This window comes from Podarcis liolepis (genome assembly GCF_965112155.1).
Source record: "Podarcis liolepis genome assembly, chromosome: 18".
NCBI lineage: Eukaryota > Metazoa > Chordata > Lepidosauria > Squamata > Lacertidae > Podarcis > Podarcis liolepis.
The window spans coordinates 7,337,188-7,358,977 of NC_139572.1; the positions used below are offsets into that span (position 1 = coordinate 7,337,188).

Here is a 21,790-nt window from a genome sequence, read left to right on the forward strand (position 1 = left end):
ATTTGACGTTTTCATCCCCAAAAAGTTTTTGATTTGAGTTTCTACTGAAATGAGGCTGCATTTTAATGTTGTACTTAATCTTGTTTTTAAGTTGTATTTTAATCAAATGTTTTTACCTGGTGTTAGCTGCCCTGAGCCTGGTCTTGGCTGAGGAGGGCAGGGTATAAATAAAAATTATTATTATTATTATTATTATTATTATTATTATTAAGGCAGGCTGTGGGGGCCTGCTCTCCACTAGGTATAGATGCCAGATTAGTTTTGAGGATCTGATCAAAGGCTTTTAGAAAAAGGAGGAGGGGAAAGAAAAATTCGAATAAAGTGCAAGTATACAAAAATAAGCATCTCCTTCCATCTTACCGTAGGCTTCATTTCATTTTGAAAAAATAAAATTTCAGTTCATGGTTTATTATTGTTTTAGATTTTGAATTAGATATGTATGGGGCACCAAAATATTTTAAGCGCTTGCAGCCTCTAGCGGTTTCGATCCCTGATCTGAACGCGCACAATGTGAGCATGCTGTATTTTATCATATGGGGACGACGACAACAGGTGTGTGATTTTGGCAACCTCTCTCTCTCTCTCTCTCTTCTTCTCCTTTAGGTGAAGTTAAGCATCCCCTCTTCCAGTTGATTTCGTTCTTTCGTTTTAAAGAAGGGATCCCCCGCCCCCGAACAATTCCCCACCTTCCTTGGGCGGAGTGGGGGGGGGCGGGGGGAAGCCAACGACAACAAACCAACCCAGCCAACATCCAGCAACAACGACAACACCTTTCACAACGTCCTCCTGAAAGGATTCACAGGGTGTGTGTATATGTGTGGGGGATTTCAGCACTACGGACAGCTGCCCCCAGTTTAGCCAATGCACCAACCTGAAGACTTGGTTGCATCGTTTTAACAGCTGACTTTCTAATTTAAACCGTGTTGTGTATATAAGTAGAAGAGAGAGAGAGAAAGAGAAAGATATATATATATATAAGGATATATAAATATATATTACAGCAACTCTATTTTTTTTAAAACGTTCGGAAGAAGAAGAAGAGAAAATGAAAAACCACAGGACCAAATTTTTCTTCCTTTCTACGGCGGGTGAGTCGATGCGAGACGACAGATAGTGCCTGATCCTCGAATGGCGTCGGAAAGGGCCTAGGTCTTTACCCCCCCCCCAAGAGCTCTACCGGGTGCAAAAGGAGAAGCTTTTTCCGCCTTGGCGTCCGGGACGGAGTGCGGACGAAGGGCCAGGGGAAGGGGGACTCGTTCGGATGCTGGGGCGCGTCTTTGAAGAAGGCTCCGCGGATGAGGGCAGGTAGAAGAAGTGCCTTCGCGGCGGCATTTCCGTGGCTGCGCCGAAACGGAAAGAGGAAAGAGCGCAGCGGGGCGAGGGGTGGGGGGGAGGCTCTCCTCCTCGCCCCCTTCCTCAACAGCCAAATATTCCTGATCAAATGGAGGGCTAACTGTTTTTAAAAAAAAGAAGAAGCAAGGAAAAGGAAAGGAACCTATTGCTAAGGGTTACAACACTGCCTCCAGCAACAGACTTGAATTTTACTTTATTTTTTACTGTTCTGCAGATAGCCGATGTTTCCAGCGTGTATGAGTGTGTGTGTGTGTGTGTGTGTGAACTTGCTAACCCAAGACGATGCAAGCAAAATATTATTGCAGAAGAGTTCTCTCTTCAGGGGAACAAATCAAACAGTATGCAACTGATACACGTATCTGTGTGTGTGTGTGTGTGTGTGTGTGTGTGTGTGTGTACGTGTGTGTAGATATACATATATATATATGCATTGCAGAGGGTTATTCCTACATTGGACTATTCAGCTCTATGATTCTGTATACACAATGCAAGCTTAGAGACTTTGCACAGCCCAAAGGCATGGCTGATTCTTGGAAACAGAGATCTGAAACGCCAGCCCCCCCCCCACCTCCCCACCCAATAGCACACTGCCTTTCCAACCCCTCTTCCCACTTCCCATTCTATCTGCATTCAACCATTCCAACCCCCCCCAAAAAAAAATCTGTTGTGCATTGATTGATCAGACCAGTACCTCATCTACCCAGTGGACTGTTTCTGACAGTGTCCAGCCTAAGAGCATTCACAAGCAAGCAGCAGGGCATGAAAAGACTTGCTTACACACACACACACACACACACACAACTCCCTTTGGTTGCTGGGAGGTAGACTGCCCCTGTCTTTGGAGGTTCTTTCCCCCCCAATTTTTTAAATTGATTTTCCAAAAAAAAAAATTAAACAAACAAATAGACAAACGAACATAAATCTCAACCTTATTTAAACCAAACTCAGAAACATTGTTAAGTGACTTCCTCGTATCCCCCTGGTTGAATTTCAGTGTACAGGAGAAACTCGAAAAATCAGAATATCGTGGAAAAGTTCCTTTATTTCACTAATTCAACTTCAGAAGTGAAACTAATATATGAGATCGGCTCGTGACATGCAAAGCGAGATATGTCAAGCCTTGATTTGTTATCATTGAGATGATCATGGCGTACAGCTGATGAAAACCCCAAATTAAGAATCTCAGAAAATTAGAATATTCAAGGAAATCAGCAAAACAAGGATTGCAAACTGAGCCAGACTGGACCTCTGAGAAGTAGAAGCACATCTCGCCAATGTAGGTCTTTGAGGACCGGTGTTATGTGGCCTCGGCGGCCGCTTCCAATCACCAGTCTGGCTGCCGCATTCTGGATTAATTGCAGTTTCCAAGTCACCTTCAAAGGTAGCCCCACGTAGAGCGTGTTGCCTGTCCCAGGGGTTTCTCTCAACCACCCCTTTCCCCAGCCTCTGGAGGAGTCCTTTAACCCTGTCCCACCCCGTCTCTGTTTCCACCCCCCATTACCCCATTGCTGTGGGGACAGACGGATGTCTGGGGCCCTTCAGATATGGCTGAACACCGAACTCCCATCTGCCCCAGCCTCCTTTGTGGAGTTTGTCATCCAAAAACATCTGTATCACCCCAGACTGCTACCCCTTCCTTACCCAGAAGCCCAAGCTTTGTTTCCCTGGCTCTTACTTATTATCATCGTTTATTTATTTCATTTATATGCCTCCTCTATCTTCCAATGATCTCTAGGTGTGGCAAAAGGTCCCCCCCCCCCCATTTCATCCTCCAAGATCACCCGGTGAGCTTCATGACTGAGTGGGGGTTTCGAACTCTGCTCTTCCAGGTCCAACGCTCTAGCCATTACACTGCACTTCCTCCCTAGATTCATCCCCACCCATTACCTCCGCTCTCAGCCACCCTTCCAACCCCCCTCCAACCCCCACCCTTGATCCCGGGCGTATATCAGATTTAAAAGCACATTTTAAAACACTCACACCCCACAGCTTAGCTTCGGTGGCAGGAGACCCAAACATGCCAAGGGTAGCGATTTGACCAAAAAACGTATCTTTTTAAACATAGAGATATATCTATATATATGTATATGTATTGCTACACAAGATCTCCTGCGGCAGGCTAGTCTGAAATATGCCAGAATTTTACTATATACTTAAACATTCCTGTGTGTGTGTGTGTGTGAGAGAGAGAGAGAGAGAGAGAGAGAGAGAGAGAGGAATCTATGGGTCTCCAAAAGTTGCTGAACTACAATTCCCATCATGCTTGACTACTGCCCCTGCTGGCTCCTGGGAGTTGGAGTCCAGCGCCATCTGGAAGGGCAAAGACGGTCCCCACCCCAGCCTAAAGCAGCCTTGCGAGTGGGTGCAACCTGGCGTCAGAAGTGGGCATGTTCCTGCAGCGGTGACTTTGGCAAGTCAATATCCCAAGGCACGCCAGTCTGTCTTGAGCAGCTGGCTATCTAACAAGCCATTCAGGGCTTCTTCTGTCCATGTAGAGGTTTGTTTTTTTAAGAAAAGCTATCCCAACCACATTCCGTATTTTTTGCTCTGTAAGACTCACTTTTTCCCTCCTAAAAAGTAAGGGGAAATGAGTGTGCGTCTTATGGAGTGAATGCAGGCTGCGCAGCTATCCCAGAAGCCAGAACAGCAAGAGGGATTGCTGCTTTCACTGCGCAGCGATCCCTCTTGCTGTTCTGGCTTCTGAGATTCAGAATATTTTTTTTTCTTGTTTTCCTCCTCCTCCAAAAACTAGGTGCGTCTTGTGGTCTGGTGCGTCTTATAGAGCGAAAAATATGGTATATTCCACCCCAAGTATTATTAATGAATATCAGTCTCTTGGCTTGCAAAGCGGACTTACAACGCAGTCCATGAACATTAAATTCCAATCAACGAAACCCAGGAAGGAGCGCATCTTTTGCACTCAAAGGCAGAACCTGCCCCATGAAACGAGGCCACAAATACTTGAAACCCTTCCGCTTCAGGGGCCTGGGAGAAAAAGGAAGGCTAACAGAGGGAAACGGTGTCAGGTGAGCAAGCAGGGAGCCACCGTCCAATTGGAGTCAGATTCTTGCCAGCCTTGCAAAGAAAGGGCAAAGGATGATGGGAGGTGTAGTCCCAAAAGATATCTCGAGGGCTCCCTGTTGCCAAGCCCAGGGGTTTAACGGAGGCACCCTAGTTTGCGGCTGGTGCCTTAGGCATCTAATATGGGCCAAACAGAGCATAATAATAATGAGGATTTTATTACTTCTATGCTTCCCACCTGACTGGGATGCCCCAGCCACTCTGAGCTGTGGGAAGGAACCCACTGGATAAAAACCCACCAGCAATGGTCCACCCCCACAACAAGCAGTCACCATTTAAACGCCCCCTCAACACGGGACACAGGTGGCACTGTGGTCTAAACCACAGAGCCTAGGGCTTGCCGATCAGAAGGTCGGCGGTTCGAATCCCCGCGACGGGGTGAGCTCCCGTTGCTCAGTCCCTGCTCCTGCCAACCTAGCAGTTCGAAAGCACGTCAAAGTGCAAGTAGATAAATAGGTACCACTGTGGCGGGAAGGTAAACGGTGTTTCCGTGCACTGCTCTGGTTCGCCAGAAGCGGCTTAGTCCTGCTGGCCACATGACCAGGAAGCTGTATGCCGGCTCCCTCGGCCAATAAAGCGAGATGAGCGCCACAACCCCAGAGTCGGTCACGACTGGACCTAACGGTCAGGGGTCCCTTTACCTTTATATACAGTCGTACCTTGGATCCTGAACACCTTGGTACTCAGACGCTTTGGCTCCTGAACACTGCAAACCCGGAAGTGAGTGTTCCGTTTTGCGAACATTCTTTGGAACCCGAACGTCCGACGGGGCTTCCGATTGGCTGCAGGAGCTTCCCGCAGCCAATCAGAAGCTGTGCTCTGGTTTCAGAATGTTTTGGAAGTCAAACGGACTTCCGGAATGGATTCTGTTCAACTTCCAAGGTACGACTGTCAAAGCGTCATTCCCTCCACCTTCCCACAACTGGTTGGCATGACGTAAGCTTCCTGAAAATGCCTCAAGGTCTCTTCAGTTTTGGGTTGCTGTTGTTGTTTTTCCCAATCAAGTAGGAGGCACACGTTTTATTTATTTATTTTAAAAAATCAGTTAAAGAAATAACATGCACCGGATGGGGAAATGAAAAGGGCAACAGCTCTCAGAACTGGGCAAAAGGGAAACTGAAATTGAATTGAAATACTTTATGGTCACTTGTACAACTTGTATAGAAAGTGCCGGCCAGGGTGTGAATCATCTCTGAGAATTTCCCTCACTCTCCTGAGGCAACGTTCTTCCGCGATTTCATCCGGCGGATTCACGGGACAGCCCATAATATCTCGTGCTGTATTCACCACCCTCTGTAGGCACTTCCTATCGGTTGATGTCAAACCAGCGTCCCACACCGTGATGCAGTAGGAAAGGACACTTTCTGTTGTGGACCGGTAGAAGGAGGTCATCAAATGTTGATTGACATCCTTCTTTTGCAATACTCTGAGGAGACGGAGTCTCCGTTGGGCTTTCTTAACCACATGGGTTGTACTGATTTTCCAAGTAAGGTCTTCATTGAGATAAACTCTTAAAGGATTTAAATTTAAAGGATTGTGTAAAAAAAAAAAAGACGAGCATTCCACAGAGTGTGTCCGGGCCCCACGTTCGAAACACGTGCTCTCCTTGTTAACAACAGCCTTCTCCCCACTTTCAGATGCATTTGAACTAGATAAGAAAGCCCTCGTCTGAAAGCACCATGTTCACTGAAGAGGCGTAGCTGCGCTGTTAGACTCAGAGCAAGGCAAGTCTTTCTCCCTGGCAGCCCGCCCTTGCCATGCCCCAATTGAGGGCACCTCCCCAGGAGCGCATGCCATTGAATTGGACAGTAAGTGGGAGTGTGTTGGATTGCAGCGCAGGTGTGGCACTTGCAGCGTAACAGAGGGATGGAGAAACTTTGGCTCGCCAGATGTTGCCGCCCTTCGCCCCGGCCATTGGGCATGCTGGCTTAAACGGGTGGCAGCTGGAACTGAACATCTGGAGGGTCACAGTCTCCCCACCCTGGGCACGAGTAATTTGGTCCACACACCTTGCCAGCCTCCTCTGAAATTCCAGCAAATTCGTTTTTTAAAAAAACACCCCCACCAAAAAAAAGGGTAAAATAAAAAGCATTTTAAACACTTTCCAATGAACAGATGGTTCGTGGGAGAGTTGTGTATAACTTGGAAGATGGAAGCTTCCCTTCTTTTCTACTGTCAGAGCCTTATTAAAAAATTGCAGCTGCATTTAACAGCTTTTTTAATTTTAATTTTTTTAAAAAGTTGGCTTTTTCAAATAGAAGGAGGCTTCAGGCTAGTGCACAATTCTCTGGTGGCTGCAGAGGGCAGGCTGAGCCTCAGGATTAGGCTTCTTGAGAATCTTAATTTCTTCTTTTTTAAAAGAGCTGTTCGACAGTGGAATTTGCTGCCAAGGAGTGTGGTGGAGTCTCCTCCTTTGGAGGTCTTTAAGCAGAGGCTTGACAACCATATGTCAGGAGTGCTCTGATGGTGTTTCCTGCTTGGCAGGGGGTTGGACTCGATGGCCCTTGTGGTCTCTTCCAACTCTATGATTCTATGATTCTAAAAAAAAAAAGCAAACAAACAGAGCAAGTTTCTAGCCCCTATTGTTTCCAAGGTGTTCTTGGGATCACGTGGGCAAGGCCTGGCAAAGTCTCGGGAGCCAGTTCCAGCGTAGTTTGGTGGTGTGGGAGAGACGGCACTTTGCAGAGTGATCCTAGGTGTGTGCATTTACTCAGAAGTAAACCACCCCCCACCCCGCTTTGGCTGGAGTTTCCTTCTAGGAAAAGTGCCCGTTCAGGATTTCCGCTTTGCCTCCTCGCCCCTCAGAGCAAAATATGCAAACCAGCTTTAAACATTGCAAAAATTACCTATGCAAACAGCAACAACTAAGGGAGGGGAGGGGCGAAGCCTCAGGCAGCCTGCAAAGTCTCTGCACCCCCCCAAACAGAACCCAGCTTCTCATGGGGTCAAAATTGCAAAAGTAGTTTAGGGCACCTTAACCCCCGGCCTCGTTGATTTTTCAGGGCTGGCATAACGGAGCAATCAGGAGCCTGAGGAACTGTGAAGTCCCCTTGCTCACTGGACAAGACCTCTGCTCTCCCAGCCTCAGTTTTTCCATCTGCAAAATTGGGACAATATACTCCTGGGGCAAGAGGCTTTGCTAGTTGAATTGCCTCCCTCTGCCAAGGAACCAAACTGCCCTCTTTTGCTTTTCAGGAAACGCCCATTCCAAAGGAACTGGTCTCTGCCCCCTTTCTGGGCGGAGGAGAACAGGAAGCAGCCTTGTACCCAAGCAGATCTCTGTTCCGTCCAGTGGATCCCCAGGGTTTCACTTACCTGGAGAGCAGCTGCTACCAACCTCCCCATAGAGATAAAAGTACGACTCTCGTCCTCATCGTTCTGAGGCCAACTTAAATAGGACACTGCCTTAAACCGAGTCAGGACATCGGTATTGTTTACACTGGCCTGCAGCACCGCTCTCGGGTTTCAGGAAGGAGTCTCTCCCAGTGCAGATGTCAGGACTTGAACTCGGAACCTCATGCATGCAAAGCAGGTGTTCGGCCACTAAATTACAGGGTCCTGTCAGGCATGCACCCAAAGCTAGTCGCCGGTTTAGTATCTGGTACAGCAGAGCACCTGAGGGTGAGAAAACCTGCAATCCTCACACTCGACTCACTGGATTCAATGGGACTTACTCCCGGGGAGGTCTGCCCTGTTAGGCGTTGCCTAGGATTTTCGCCACTGCCCACAAATTTGCACATACGGCCGGATGCAAATCAAAAAGTAATGGCTCTAGTTCGAACAGAAATGCATCCCTTTCCAGGGCTGGATCTACACTGATTTAAAAATAAAAAACCGTTATAGAAAAATAAAAGCTCTCGATGCAAAATCCCATTGGTGACGGATCACTGCTCTGCAGCGGCATCTAGTGTCACATGTTTACAAAACATACCGTCTTTTTTGCTCTATAAGACTCACTTTTCCCCTCCTAAAAAGTATGGGGAAATGTGTGTGCATCTTATGGAGCGAATGCAGGCTGCGCAGCTGTCCCAGAAGCCAGAACAGCAAGAGGGATTGCTGCTTTCCCTGCGTAGCGATCCCTCTTGCTGTTCTGGCTTCTGAGATTCAGAATATTTTTTTTCTTGTTTTCCTCCTCCAAAAACTAGGTGTGTCTTGTGGTCAGGTGCGTCTTATAGAGCGAAAAATGCGGTAATTTTTGAGTGTAGCTGAGTCCCAGGTGTGTAGCAGCTCCTTCCAGTGGCGTAGCATGGGGGGTGCAGGGGGGCGGCCGCACCGGGCGCAACATCTGGGGGTTAGGGTTAGGGGGCACAAATCCACGGGTTAAGGGGCGGAAATTACTTGCCTTGCCCCGGGTGCTGACAACCCACGCTACGCCACTGGCTCCTTCTGCAAACCAGGTGCAGTTGATGGGCCAATTCTCTGTTTGTCCCTTTTTAGGATTCTTCATCTTCAAACTAAACTTTGGCCAGACACAGTCCTCTAACAGAGAACGGTCCTCTCTAAGTACAAAGCTCTGCCTCCTTCGCCCCAGGAAGTGCATCAGGTCTGGAGGCTTTCGGTGCAACCTTTTGCAGGTCTACTCAGAGGTAAGCCCCATTGCAGAACAGTGGGGTGTTGCTTCTGAGGAGGACAGGCATAGGGTCAGGCTGAACAGCTGCCACCCAATGCCCACTTCCCTCTTGAGGACTGCGCCGACCTCAGTGGCACTTACTTCCGAGTAGAGAGGTGCCTAAGGTTGCGCTGTCATTTATGGACCTCAATCTCGCCTTAGCGAACCAGTATTCTCTTCGCCCTCCGATATCTGCAATGGGCAATGTGCAGAGAGGGAATTAATACTGGCCCACTTTAAAGGGTTGTTGTTAAGGGTGAAATAGTGCCCACAAGGCGCTTCGGATGCAAAAAAACAACAACAGCACAGAACACCGAAATGAAATTCTCTGCGTTACTGAAAAGCCGACGCCGTTTTCCAAGTCAGCCGCCAAAGAGCCCGTTCGCAGGACAAACACTGGGTTTGCCCAGGCCCACTTCAACAAAGCCAAGGAAATTCCAGGCAGGGTTGACATCTCAAGTTGCTATATCTCATCGAGGAAGAATTTCCAAGTTCTGCCGCGGGCTCCATCAGAATTGCCTACTGCTTTTCCAGAGCTTTGGGAGGTGTGTGTGTGTGTGTGTGTTTGTGTGTGTGTGTGTGTGTGTGTGTGTCACCTCTCGGAACAGAGGGTGCATGGAACAGTGTGAATGATTTGTGAGTTGGTTGTTTTTCTAAAGTCCACGTTTACAGCTGTAAATACAGGTTTTTTTAATACTTAAAAACCATCAATTCCGTATGTGATTTGTACAATGTCGTTCTATTTCTGCTATGGAGTGGTTTCATGATGGCTGAACCTTAATTTTGAACTTGAAAAAGAAATATATATATATTTAAATATATATATATATAAATATAAATATATACCTATAACCCCCACCTGCCAGCCACATTCCTTCTCTCTACCTTAAAAGGACATTTTGGAGTACTGTGTGAAAATAAGAGGGGAGGGGGGAGTATCCTAGTCTTTCTCCTCCCCGTTCACCCCCACCCACCCACCAACTTTTCCATTGACAATTACTGCTGCAAGAATTTCCGATGTTTGCAGGTGAAATCATACCAATAGACTTGAGTGTCCAGCAACTTGCTGTGGTCTTAAGAATCTTATGACTTTTATTGAATAAAAACAAAAACAAAAAAACCAAGCAAATGGAATTTATTTGAATAAACAGGGACCAGAATGGAGTCTCAATTGCTTCAGGTGAAAGACTTTTATTTTTCTCTTGAGAGAGTGTTGCTGTGTTTTGATTTCCCCTTGTTGTTGTTGTTTAGTCGTTTAGCTGTGTCCACCTCTTTGTGACCCCCTGGACCAGAGCACGCCAGGCCCTCCTGTCTTCCACTGCCTCCCGCAGTTTGGTCAAACTCATGCTGGTAGCTTCGAGAACACTGTCCCACCATCTCGTCCTCTGTCGTCCCCTTCTCCTTGGGCCCTCCATCTTTCCCAGCATCAGGGTCTTTTCCAGGGAGTCTTCTCTTCTCATGAGGTGGCCAAAGTCTTGGAGCCTCAGCTTCAGGATCTGTCCTTCCAGTGAGCACTCAGGGCTGATTTCCTTCAGAATGGAGAGGTTTCATCTTCTTGATTTCCCCTTAGAAGAGTTCAAAAAAAAGGTGACGGAGATGGGGATTAAATTCAGTTTGCAGTTTCTGAAACCCTGCAAGAACCGAAATGCAGCCATCCTTTGAAAATCCGCACGTTATCCAAGTAATTCAAAGCTAAATTTTCCCGCCAAGTAATGTGCGCAGAATTGCAGAAAGTAGAGGAGAAAGTGTGTGTTAAAATGCTTATTTCAGTGAGGACAGCATACAAAAAGGCTGTTATGGAAATTGAGAACCACAATAAATGGATCTGTTCCATTTAACCCAGCACTGCATTTTCAACAGTGACCGGGTACCTCCAGGAAGGCCACAAACAGGGCACGAGAGGCCTCCGTTGTTGCTGCTCCTGGCATCCTATGGTAGAGTGCCTCTGTACCTGGAGGCTCATCCATTCCATCTGCCAGAGCCTGTCTTCACATGCAGGGGAAGCCCCTAACTCACTGAGGGCTTGAGACCCATTGGCTCCCCTCACCTGGTTTAGCCGGCCAGTCAAAGCCGTTCCCAGGATTGTTCGGCCCCCGACAAGGTCTGAGGGACAGTTTTCAGCCCCCTGCTGAAAAAGTTTGCTGACCCCTGCGAAAGTTTAAGCACTGGTGCCTTGTGTTTGCATTTTCCTTCTCCCTCCTCCTCTCGTTTTCCTTGTATGTTGTGTCTTTAAAGAAAGAAAAAAGACCACAAGCCTTTTAGACTGCAGGAGCTGTCTTGCCACTGACCTTTGCAAGCCCCCCCCACCCCTTTTGCTAGAAAACCAGGGCAAAATTATTATAAGACAACTAATACAATGAGCACGCTTACCCACTGTGTCCAATGGGATTGTGCTCTCTGTTGGAATTTCATTCGTGGGTGCCAATGAATTGCAATTTGCATTTCCCAACATACCAATTCTTCTCAATATGCCAGGAAATGGTTATGTTCCCTAATAAAACGAGGGCCGCATCTAAAAATAATCGCAGCCGATCCTATAAAATGGCTGTTTAAGTGCAGAGGAAAGGACCGAGGAGGTACCTGCCTTCCTTTCAAATGTGCTAATTTGAAATAATAATAAACTCGTGGGCTGCAAACCAAGAGTTAAGAATGTGCATGTCAGGTGTGTGAAATGTATGGTGCTGTATTTTTTAAAAAATCCAGTTTTAAATATGTTGCCCTAGCTGCTATTCCTGACGGCCAGAAGGTGGCGGCAGCCGTGCGCTATCCCGGCCTCCCAGTGGAAACTTCTAGAAGAGCGTTGGAGGAGATTTTTGTCTCTGTGCTGCGCTGCATGTGAATCGGGCTAGATTCTGGCACCATGTGATGGTGGTGGCAGAAGTGATCTTATATGGCTTTTGGTGGAAAAGAGGGGGGACTTGTTAAAATTGTGGGGTGGGGGCCTCTCCATCCATCTCTCAGGCTCCGCCTTTGAATCGGCCCCCTGCTTGCCTCTCTGGCCCCCTGGGACAAACCACCCCAGAGACCCAACAACCTGATCATTTGGAGTGGGGTGGGTTAGACTGATGCAACATCACCTTGGACCAGGCATCCCCAACCTTCAGCCCTCCAGATATTTTGGGACTACAACTCCCATGATCCCTAGCTAACAGGACCAGTGGTCAGGGATGATGGGAATTGTAGTCCAAAACATCTGGAGGGCTGAAGGTTGGGGATGCCTGCCTTGGACTTTCCCTGAAACACAGGCCCGTTCAGATTATTCTTATTTTGTAAGCGGCTTCTTCTTTTATATACAGTGGTGCCTCGAGTTAAGAACTTAATTCGTTCCGGAGGTCTGTTATTAACCTGAAACTGTTCTTAACCTGAAGCACCACTTTAGCTAATGGGGCTTCCTGCTGCCGTTGCGCTGCTAGAGCGCGATTTTTGTTCTCATCCTGAAGCAAAGTTCTTAACCCGAGGTACTATTTCTGGGTTAGCGGAGTCTGTAACCTGAAGCGTATGTAACCCGAGGTACCACTCTAAATAGGTAAAGGTAATGGTACCCCTGACCGTTAGGTCCAGTCATGGACAACTCTGGGGTTGCGCACTCATCTTGCTTTCAGGCCAAGGGAGCAGGGGGTCTGTCCACAGACAGTTTTCCCGGGTCATGTGGCCAGCATGACTAAGCCACTTCTGGAGAACTAGAGCAGCGCATGGAAACGGCGTTACCTTCCCGCCGGAGTGGTACCTATTTGTCTACTTGCACTTTGACATGCTTTCGAACTGCTAGGTTGGCAGGAGCAGGGACCGAGCAACAGGAGCTCATTCCATTGCGGGGATTCGAACCGCCGACCTTCTGATCAGCAAGCCCAAGAGGCTCAGTGGTTTAGACCACAGCGCCACCCACGTCCCTTATATATAATTTATTTGTTTTTTCAAATTAAAATTTTACAGTCGGACATCGAACATTCAACATGAAAAGAAGATTCCGAAGAATCTCCTAGACTTCCCTCTTCCCCTTTGTGGGTCTTATCGTCAATCATTTCCTCCTTCATCTTTTATGATGATCCAAAATCACAAGGGATATTCCAATCCTGCTAACGGTTTTTAACTGTTTGCAATGGTTTTTAAGACAAGTTATAGATTTTCCCCATTCCTTATTAAAATTTTGGTCTTCCTGATTTCTGATTCTTCCAGTCATTTTGTGTTTTTTAAAAATAAATATTTATTAAGGTTTTTACAATGTTACAAAATGAAAAAGAAAAAAGAAAAAATACAAAATAAAAATAGTTTAAAACAATTCAATCTTTTCATCACTTATCTTTCATTTACTTGTTTCCCGGACCTCCTCATACCTCCCCTTTTTGTATTCCAGTTCAACTTATTAGTTCAGCAATTCCTTTCCCTCCTTCTTTTATCCTGATCTTTAATCTTGATATATTGTAACCTAAATTTACCTGTTAAAAATCCAATTTTTTCATATTCTTTTATACTATTACAGCTAGAAACCCCTTAACTTCAATCCGACATCATTCTAACATTCATTAATTTTACAATATTTCTCTTCCGGTCATTTTGGGCCATTTCCATCAAATTGATCTTCCATTCTTCCCTGGTAGGGACTTTTTCCAATGAGTTGGAACTGCAACGAAATGTTGCAGCATGGCACCCCCCCCCCCCAAAAAAAAACAACCCACTAAATCTGCAAAATAAAAAACAGGCAGATGCTTATGTTTGGGACTTACTCCCGAATAAATTTAATTTTTTTAAAAAAACACAAAGTACAGAAGGCTGCCAAGCGCCTTTCTCTCCCTTTAAGCAAGAAGAAAAAACCTTGAGTTGGAGGTGCAACCAACGAGTCGCAAGGCTAGAGCGGACGTTCAGTGGGAGAGCATGTGACTCGCCCGCCTTCGGACTACAATTCCTGAGAAGTCCCGCGAGAGGCGTCGCTCGCTCTCTGGCTGGCTGGGTTCTCTGGAAACGGCGCGGGCGGGCGCCGAGCTGCCCTTGCGCCGCGCGCGGAGACGTCGCCCAGTCATGGCTCCCCGCATCTTCCCCATTGTCAAGTGAGTCGGGCGGGCGGGTCTCCTTTGATTTCTTTGTGTTTTAATTTCTTTTTCTCCTTAAGTTAAATGGGAAGCAAGGATGACCCGGTGGGAAATGCCTCCTGGTTCTTTTGGAGCTTTTTGCAAAAAAAAAGAAAAGGGTCAACCCTTCTGTTCCACCCCCATTTTATTTTGGCATGCTCTGAGCTGAAATGTGCATTTTAAAATGAAATAAAAACCTGTGCATTTCGATATGCTGGTGCCCAGAAATATTAAAACAGTTTTTATTCCTTCTTTGGTTGCTGTGGCTTGAGGCTGATGCAAAAAAAGATTCTCCTGATTTTTCTTGGGTTCATAATGTTGGTGCTGATCTCACTGTCATCATATTTATTTCATCGCCTCCCCTGCAAACCCTGCTAACAAAAGGGATCACATTTTGCAAAATACGTCTCTCTGAGCTCTTTCCACCGTAATCTGTTGGATCCAAACAGTCCCTCCCATTTCACTGGCAAAAACTAACTGTAACTGGCAAATACTAACTGGAGTAACTGTGCCCCTGAAGGACCAGGTGCGCAGCCTGGGGGTCATTTTGGACTCACAGCTGTCCATGGAGGCAAAGGTCAATTCTGTATCCAGGGCAGCTGTCTACCAGCTCCATCTGGTATGCAGGATGAGATCCTCCCTCCCTGCACTGTCTCACCAGAGTGGTGCATGCTCTGGTTATCTCCTGCTTGGACTACTGCCATGCGCTCTACGTGGGGCTGCCTTTGAAGGTTATCTGGAAACTGCAATTAATCCAGAATGCGGCAGCTAGACTGGTGACTGGGAGCGGCTGCTGGGACCACATAACACTGGTCTTGAAAGACCTACACTGGCTCCCAGTATGTTTCCGAGCACAATTCAAAGTGATGGTGTTGACCTTTAAAGCCCTAAACGGCCTTGGTCCAGTATACCTGAAGGAGCGTCTCCACCCCCATCGTTCTCCCCGGACACTGAGGTCCAGCGCCGAGGGCCTTCTGGCAGTTCCCTCATTGTAAGAAGCCACCTAACAGGGAACCAGGCAAAGGGCCTTCTTGGTAGTGGTGCCCGCCCTGTGGAACAGGGATACAAATAAAACATATTATTATTATTATTCTTACAGTGGTACCTGGGGTTAAGAACTTAATTCGTTCTGGAGGTCCGTTCTTAACCTGAAACTGTTCTTAACCTGAAGCACCACTTTAGCTAATGGGGCCTTCTGCTGCCGCCGCACGATTTCTGTTCTCATCCTGAAGCAATGTTCTTAACCCGAGGTACTATTTCTGGGTTAGCGGAGTCTGTAACCTGAAGCGTCTGTACCCCGAGGTACCACTGTACTACAATTCTGTGATCCTATGGTTTTTCTGCTCAGGTTCCTGGTCAAAGGCGGCCTGGCAGGGGGAGCCATCTACGTGGTTTACAGCCAAGGTTTGCTGAGCGGGGGCGAGGAGGGTGCCCAAGCCCTCCGTAAAGCCCAAGAAGCGCTCCCCCCAGCTGTGGAAGAATGGGCGAAATATTTTGGCTGGAAGGTAAGAGCTCATCGGAGAGTTTGGCTTCGCTGTGGTTTCCCAGACCTCTTGAGTATTATTATTTACAGTGGTGCCCCGCAAGACGAATGCCTCGCAAGACGGAAAACTCGCTAGACGAAAGGGTTTTCCGTTTTGGAGGTGCTTCGCAAAACGAATCTCCTATGGGCTTGCTTCGCAAGACGGAAATGTCTTGCGAGTTCCTGCGGGTTTTTTTGCCTCCCCCCTTTTTTTCTAAGCCACTAAGCCGCTTATCAGCTAAGCCGCTAATAGCGCTAATCTGCTAATCCGTCAATGGGCTTGCTTCGCAAGACGAAAAAACCGCTAGACGAAGAGACTCACAGAACGGATTCTTTTCGTCTTGCGAGGCACCACTGTATTAAATTTTAGTATCTGCTCGCTCTCTTTTTTTTTTTGCCACGGCAACTCAAACTGGCTTGCATATAGTTTAAGCAAAAAGCTGGTGTATGTACACCTTAAAACCAGCATTTTAAATAATAAATAAATCCAAAAGGCAGTTCTCTTAAAATAAATAAATAAATCTAGATTGAAACACCCCACCCATGCAATAAGCCCATAGATAACTGAAATCCAAAGGTTTTATGAAAGAAGGAATGTTTTTTTCCTGGCACCTAAACCTGTGTAATGATGGTGCCAGGTGAGACTCCTTGAGGAAGCATGCCATAAGCAGGGAGTCACCACTGAAAAGGCCTGCCTGTTTTTACAACTGCTGGCTGGTTTTGTTCTGAAAAGCATTTGAGGCAAACTTGTGTGTGTGTATGTGTGTGTTTGTAGATATATGTGTGTGTGTGTGTGTGTGTGTGTGTGTGTGTGTGTTTGTAGATATGTGTGTGTGTGTGTGTGTGTGTTTGTAGATATATGTGTGTGTGTGTGTGTGTGTGTGTGTGTGTAGATATATGTGTGTGTGTGTGTGTGTGTGTGTGTTTGTAGATATATATGTGTGTATGTGTGTGTTTGTAGATATATATGTGTGTGTGTGTGTGTTTGTAGATATATATGTGTGTGTGTGTGTGTGTTTGTAGATATATATATGTGTGTGTGTGTGTTTGTAGATATATATGTGTGTGTGTGTGTGTTTGTAGATATATATGTGTGTATGTGTGTGTTTGTAGATATATATGTGTGTGTGTGTGTGTTTGTAGATATATATGTGTGTGTGTGTGTGTGTTTGTAGATATATATATGTGTGTGTGTGTGTGTTTGTAGATATATATGTGTGTGTGTGTGTGTGTGTGTGTGTGTGTATACACACCCACACCCACCATATATACTCAAGTATAAGCCGACCCGAATATAAGCGGAGGCACCTAGTTTTAGCACACAAAAAACTGGAAAACTTATTGACTCGAGTATAAACTGGTTCACCACACCACAAACATGGTGGTGACGGCGGCGGCAGAGGAAGAGTGAGCAGCCCGAAAGGTATTCAAAGAAATCGACAGAAAACTAAAATACTCTATAAAGATTTCAAAAGGAAGCATGACAGAGGAGTCTAGCTGCAGAATGTGCATTTAACCCAGCAAAGATAATATTTTATTTTATTTTTAAAAAAATAATCTTAAACGTTTCAAAAGAAAAACTTACGGAAGGAAGTCGGGTATAAAATGTGCGTTTAAAACAGCATAATTAGCAAGCGATGACACAAGCGTATTGTATTTATTTTATTCATATATAAATTATATATATGTGTGTGTGTGTGTGTATATATATTATTCAAATAATAAATTATTATTATTATTTAGGGGAGCTTTTAATGTATTGTATTTTAGTGTTTTGTTGGAAGCTGCCCAGAGTGGCTGGGGAAACCCAGCCAGATGGGTGGGGTATAACTCATAAATTATTATTATTCATTAAATTTATACATTGCCCTTCATGTGAAGAGCTCCAGGCAGCATCCTGCATCCCTGACCGTTGCAGAAATGTTCTTTGGGGCTGGTGGAATCCAGTGGCATTGATGGCTGACAGGTTCCCTACACCTGCTCTAAACAGAGATTCCTAGGTCTTGAACCCAGAACCTTTTGCAATGCAAGCTGTTTTCGAAGGTGCCACCAGCCTTTTTATATGCTTGTGTTCTTCATTCCCACAGCTTCCTGCTGTCCCAAAGACTGAATTCTCCCTCTGCAGCTACTGGAACTCAGGTACGGCTTCGTAATTCAACCCCTGACGCATGCCAATTCCTATTATCTTCTGCCCCCCGGGCAAATATGTGAGTAAACCGTACGCTGAGCGAGTCTGCCCCTGCGGCCTGATAGAAGTGGAAACCGTCTCTCATGTCTTGCTACGATGTCGTTTTTATGAGGATATACGCTCAGTCTTTATAATAATAATAATTTATTATTTGTACCCCCCCAATCTGGCTGGGTTTCCCCAGCCACTCTGGGCGGCTTCCACAGAGACCAAAAAATACACTAAAAGGTCACACATTAAAAACTTCCCTGAACAGGGCTGCCTTAAGATGTCTTCTGAATGTCAGGTAGTTGTTTATCGCTTTGACATCTGATGGGAGGGCGTTCCACAGGGCGGGCGCCACTACCGAGAAGGCCCTCCGCCTGGTTCCCTGTAGCTTTGCTTCTCGCAATGAGGGAACCGCCAGAAGGCCCTCGGAGCTGGACCTCAGCGTCCGGGCAGAACGATGGGGGTGGAGATGCTCCTTCAGGGATATTGGGCCGAGGCCGTTTAGGGCTTTAAAGGTCAGCACCAGCACTTTGAATTGTGCTCGGAAACGTACTGGGAGCCAATGCAGATCTCTCAGGACCGGTGTTATGTGGTCCCGGCGGCCACTCCCAGTCACCAGTCTAGCTGCCGCATTCTGGATTAATTGCAGTTTCCGGGTCACCTTCAAAGGTAGCCCCACGTAGAGCGCATTGCAGTAGTCCAAGCGGGAGATAACTAGAGCATGCACCACTCTGGCGAGGCAGTCTGCGGGATCACCCCTGTTATACAGAAAATTCCAAGTGGGTCTGAACCCCAATGTTTAAAATCCCTGATAGAGGTTAAGCATACAGTGGTACCTCTGCTTGCGAATGAGATCTGTTCCGGAGCCCCGTTCGCAACATGAGCAGAATGCACCCCACGTCTGCATGTGCGAGGGTCGCAATTCGCCGCTTCTGCGCATGCGCATGATGTCATTTTGAGCGTCTGTGTGAGCGGCGAAATCCGGAAGTAAACCTTTCCGGTACTTCCAGTTTGCCGCAGGACGCAACCTGAAAAGACGTAATCTGATCGGGACTGAGCATGCTCAGTGGCTGCAGATTGCTAACTTGATTGGCAGTGGGGGAATAAAAAAATTCCTTCCAGTAGCACCTTAAAGACCAACTAAGTTAGTTCTTGGTATGAGCTTTCGTGTGCATGCACACTTCTTCAGATACACTGAAACAGAAGTTGCCAGATCCTTCTATATAGTGAGAAGGTGGGGAGGGGTATTACTCAGAAGGGTGGTGGGAATGGGAGATTGGCAGGTAGCTGAGATGAGCCTGTTGACAACTCTTAACGACTGCAATAGGTCTTACAGGAAAAGGCAAGGGGTGAGAAGGTGAAAAATGGCTTAGTCATGTATAATGAGATAAGAATCCAATGTCTTTGTTCAAACCAGGTCTTTCCATGGTTTTAAGTTTGGTAATGAGTGAATGGAATTCTGAGCAGGGATATCAGTCCACGCTGCAACTTTCTGTTGCAGTTTCTTGCTTTCATTTTCTTGTTGCTCTTCTTGTTGTTGTTTTTCTGCAGGGGTTCGGACGACAATCGGCGCTCTCTCCGTAGCCCCCACCAGGGCTAGTGAATATACCCAGAATGGATGGAAGTACATGAAGGACCTCATCAAATGAAGCCTCTCTGATAAGGCCCCCTCTTGCCGCCTTTAATGGGGAGGTGTTCAGCACCAGAGTCTGGCCCCTGTTTCTCAAGGGCTGCAATAAAAGACTTCATAATAAGAATAAGAATTATTATTTATACCCTGCCCATCTGGCTGGGTTTCCCCAGTCACTCTGGGCAGCTAACAGAAGAATATGAAAAACACAATAAAACGTCAAACATTTAAAACTTCCCTAAACAGGCCTTCAGATGTCTTCTAAAAGTCAGATAGTTGTTTGTTTCCTTCACATCTGATGGGAGGGCATTCCACAGGGCGGGCGCCACCACCGAGAAGGCCCTCTGCCTGGTTCCCTGTAATCTCACTTCTCGCAGGGAGGGAGCCGCCAGAAGGCCCTTGGAGCTGGACCTCAGTGTCTGGGCTAGACGATGGGGGTGGAGACGCTCCTTCAGGGTTACTGGGCCGTTTAGGGCTTTAAAGGTCAGCACCAACACTTTGAATTGTGCTCAGAAATGGATACATGAACCCAATTCCTGTTATATTTTGAATATTTTTATTTATGTTAAATATAAAGAGGCAAACATTGACCGTGGATAGAAAAGACTGTCCAGAATATATAATTTTTTACTAATAGCTTAGTCTTGTTTCTATTTAATTTAAATCCTGCCACTTCCCCAAATTCTTGAATCTTTTCTATCACTCTAGGAAGAGAATTTTTTGGATCCTCCACCGTAATGATTGGGCTGAGGCCTTTTAGGGCTTTCAAGGTCAGCAGCAACACTTTAAATTGTACTCAGAAACACACTGGGAGCCAATGAAGATCTCTCAGGACCGGTGTTATGTGGTCCTGGCGGCCACTCCCAGTCACCAGTCTAGCTGCCGCATTCTGGATTAGTTGTAGTTTCCAAGTCACCTTCAAAGGTAGCCCCATGTAGAGTGCATTGCAGTAGTCCAAGCACTTTCAACTGCACCCGGGCAGCGGCGGACCTGCTCTGTGTTCAGGGCCTAGTTAATTAAGCTTTAGTTTATGTGGGGAAACTAAACTAAACCCCCAAAGAATTTTGGAAATTGTAGTTTGATAAGGGTGCTGAGAGTCGTCAGGAGACACACCCACCCCCGTTCCTCACAGAGCTACAATTTCCAGTGGCGTAGTGTGGGGGGTGCAGGGGGGGGCCGGCCACACCGGGCGCAACATCTGGGGGTTAGGGTTAGGGGGCGCAAATTACTTGCCTTGCCCCGGGTGCTGACAACCCACACTACGCCACTGACAATTTCCAGAGTGCTTTTACTATTTGCAGGGAACTCTGGGAATTGTAGTAGTGTGAGGGCAATGGGACAGCAATTGGGTGGGTGGCACCCAATGCGCACCACAGAGCAGTGGAGAATGGAAGTAGTTCTGGACTGTTGTTTGCCTGTGTGGGGAAAAGGGAACGGGTCTACACCAGGCATGGCCAAAGTCTGTTTCTGGGGCCTAATCTGGCCCACCGGTTGATTTAATGAGGCCCCTGTGGCAGTATATGTCCTGGGGCAAAATCCTAAGAAAAGTTCAGCAACTTCAATCTTAAAAAAAGTTCAACAACTTTGGGGTAAATCCTAAAGAAAACTCAACAACTTTGGGTGAAATCCTAAAGAAAACTCAACAACTTTGGGTGAAATCCTAAAGAAAACTCAACAACTTTGGGTGAAATCCTAAAGAAAACTCAACAACTTTGGGGTTAAATTTTTTAAAAAGCTCATCAACTTGAATCCGGGGAAAAAGCCCATCAACTTTGGGGGGAAACTGTAAGAAAAAGCTCATCAACTTTGGTTGGCCCTCACGCATGTTCACTTCATCAAATCTGGCCCTCTTTGAGAAAAAGTTTGGGCACCCCTGGTCTACACAGATTTGGTGGTGACCCCACAAAACCCTCATCCACTAAGCATCAAGGTTGCTGCTCCCCGGGGCATTTTGCCCCTTGATTTGCATAGCCACGCCCCACAGCCTGTTTTCTTGGTCACACAGGAGTGTGACGGAACGATGAAGTGCTTCCTGGTAGCTGGTAGCATTTCTTTGCAGGAGTCTTATCAACAAGGATGGAGAAGATTGAATCTGGATTCAGTGTGACCTTAACAGATAAGAGAACTGGACCCCAATGAACAAAAATAATTTCAGTGGGGGTAACTGTAATGTTCTACACTAAGGAATGTTAGGGTCCCCAACTCTCGATTAGGACCCTGGCAGAGACACATGCCCGACTGGTCAATCGGGAGCTTCAAAAGCTTTCTTCTGCCCGAACATCACAGCAACTGTGCCATCATCACACTTACAGATCCGCAGAGTATTTCACAGTTGCATAACAGAACTCAGTAG

General features: G+C 46.6%; 3 protein-coding genes and 1 long non-coding RNA gene across 7 annotated transcripts in view; 3 read left to right on the plus strand and 1 right to left on the minus strand.

Annotated features, from left to right (window-relative positions):
- Positions 1-2,333, plus strand: part of CELF5 (CUGBP Elav-like family member 5) — a 69,304-nt gene extending 66,971 nt beyond the window's left edge. For 2 of the 3 annotated variants that reach the window (XM_083483948.1, XM_083483949.1), the window contains exon 13: positions 604-2,333. The gene's annotated coding sequence lies outside the window, so the exon portion shown is untranslated. The remainder of the gene's footprint in view (positions 1-603) is intronic. The other variant, XR_014521011.1, reaches the window with a different exon arrangement.
- The window catches only part of LOC310697542 (vesicle transport protein GOT1B-like), a 112,000-nt gene that overhangs the window by 71,200 nt on the left and 19,010 nt on the right, over positions 1-21,790 (minus strand). The window contains exon 2 of one of the 2 annotated variants that reach the window (XM_083484263.1): positions 6,853-6,964. The exons of the other annotated variant lie outside the window; for it this stretch is intronic. The gene's annotated coding sequence lies outside the window, so the exon portion shown is untranslated. Of the gene's footprint in view, positions 1-6,852; positions 6,965-21,790 lie in introns of those variants that run through there. 2 annotated transcript variants of the gene reach the window in all.
- LOC310697607 lies at positions 4,968-7,230 on the plus strand. Its single transcript, XR_014521093.1, has 3 exons — positions 4,968-6,799; positions 6,987-7,094; positions 7,183-7,230. It is a non-coding gene; the product is annotated as an uncharacterized lncRNA (long non-coding RNA).
- Positions 13,951-19,680, plus strand: MICOS13 (mitochondrial contact site and cristae organizing system subunit 13). Its single transcript, XM_083484276.1, has 4 exons — positions 13,951-14,088; positions 15,458-15,614; positions 17,719-17,770; positions 19,359-19,680. The coding sequence occupies exons 1-4, from the start codon at positions 14,060-14,062 to the stop codon at positions 19,454-19,456; spliced, it is 336 nt and encodes a 111-aa protein (XP_083340402.1). The 5' UTR covers positions 13,951-14,059; the 3' UTR covers positions 19,457-19,680.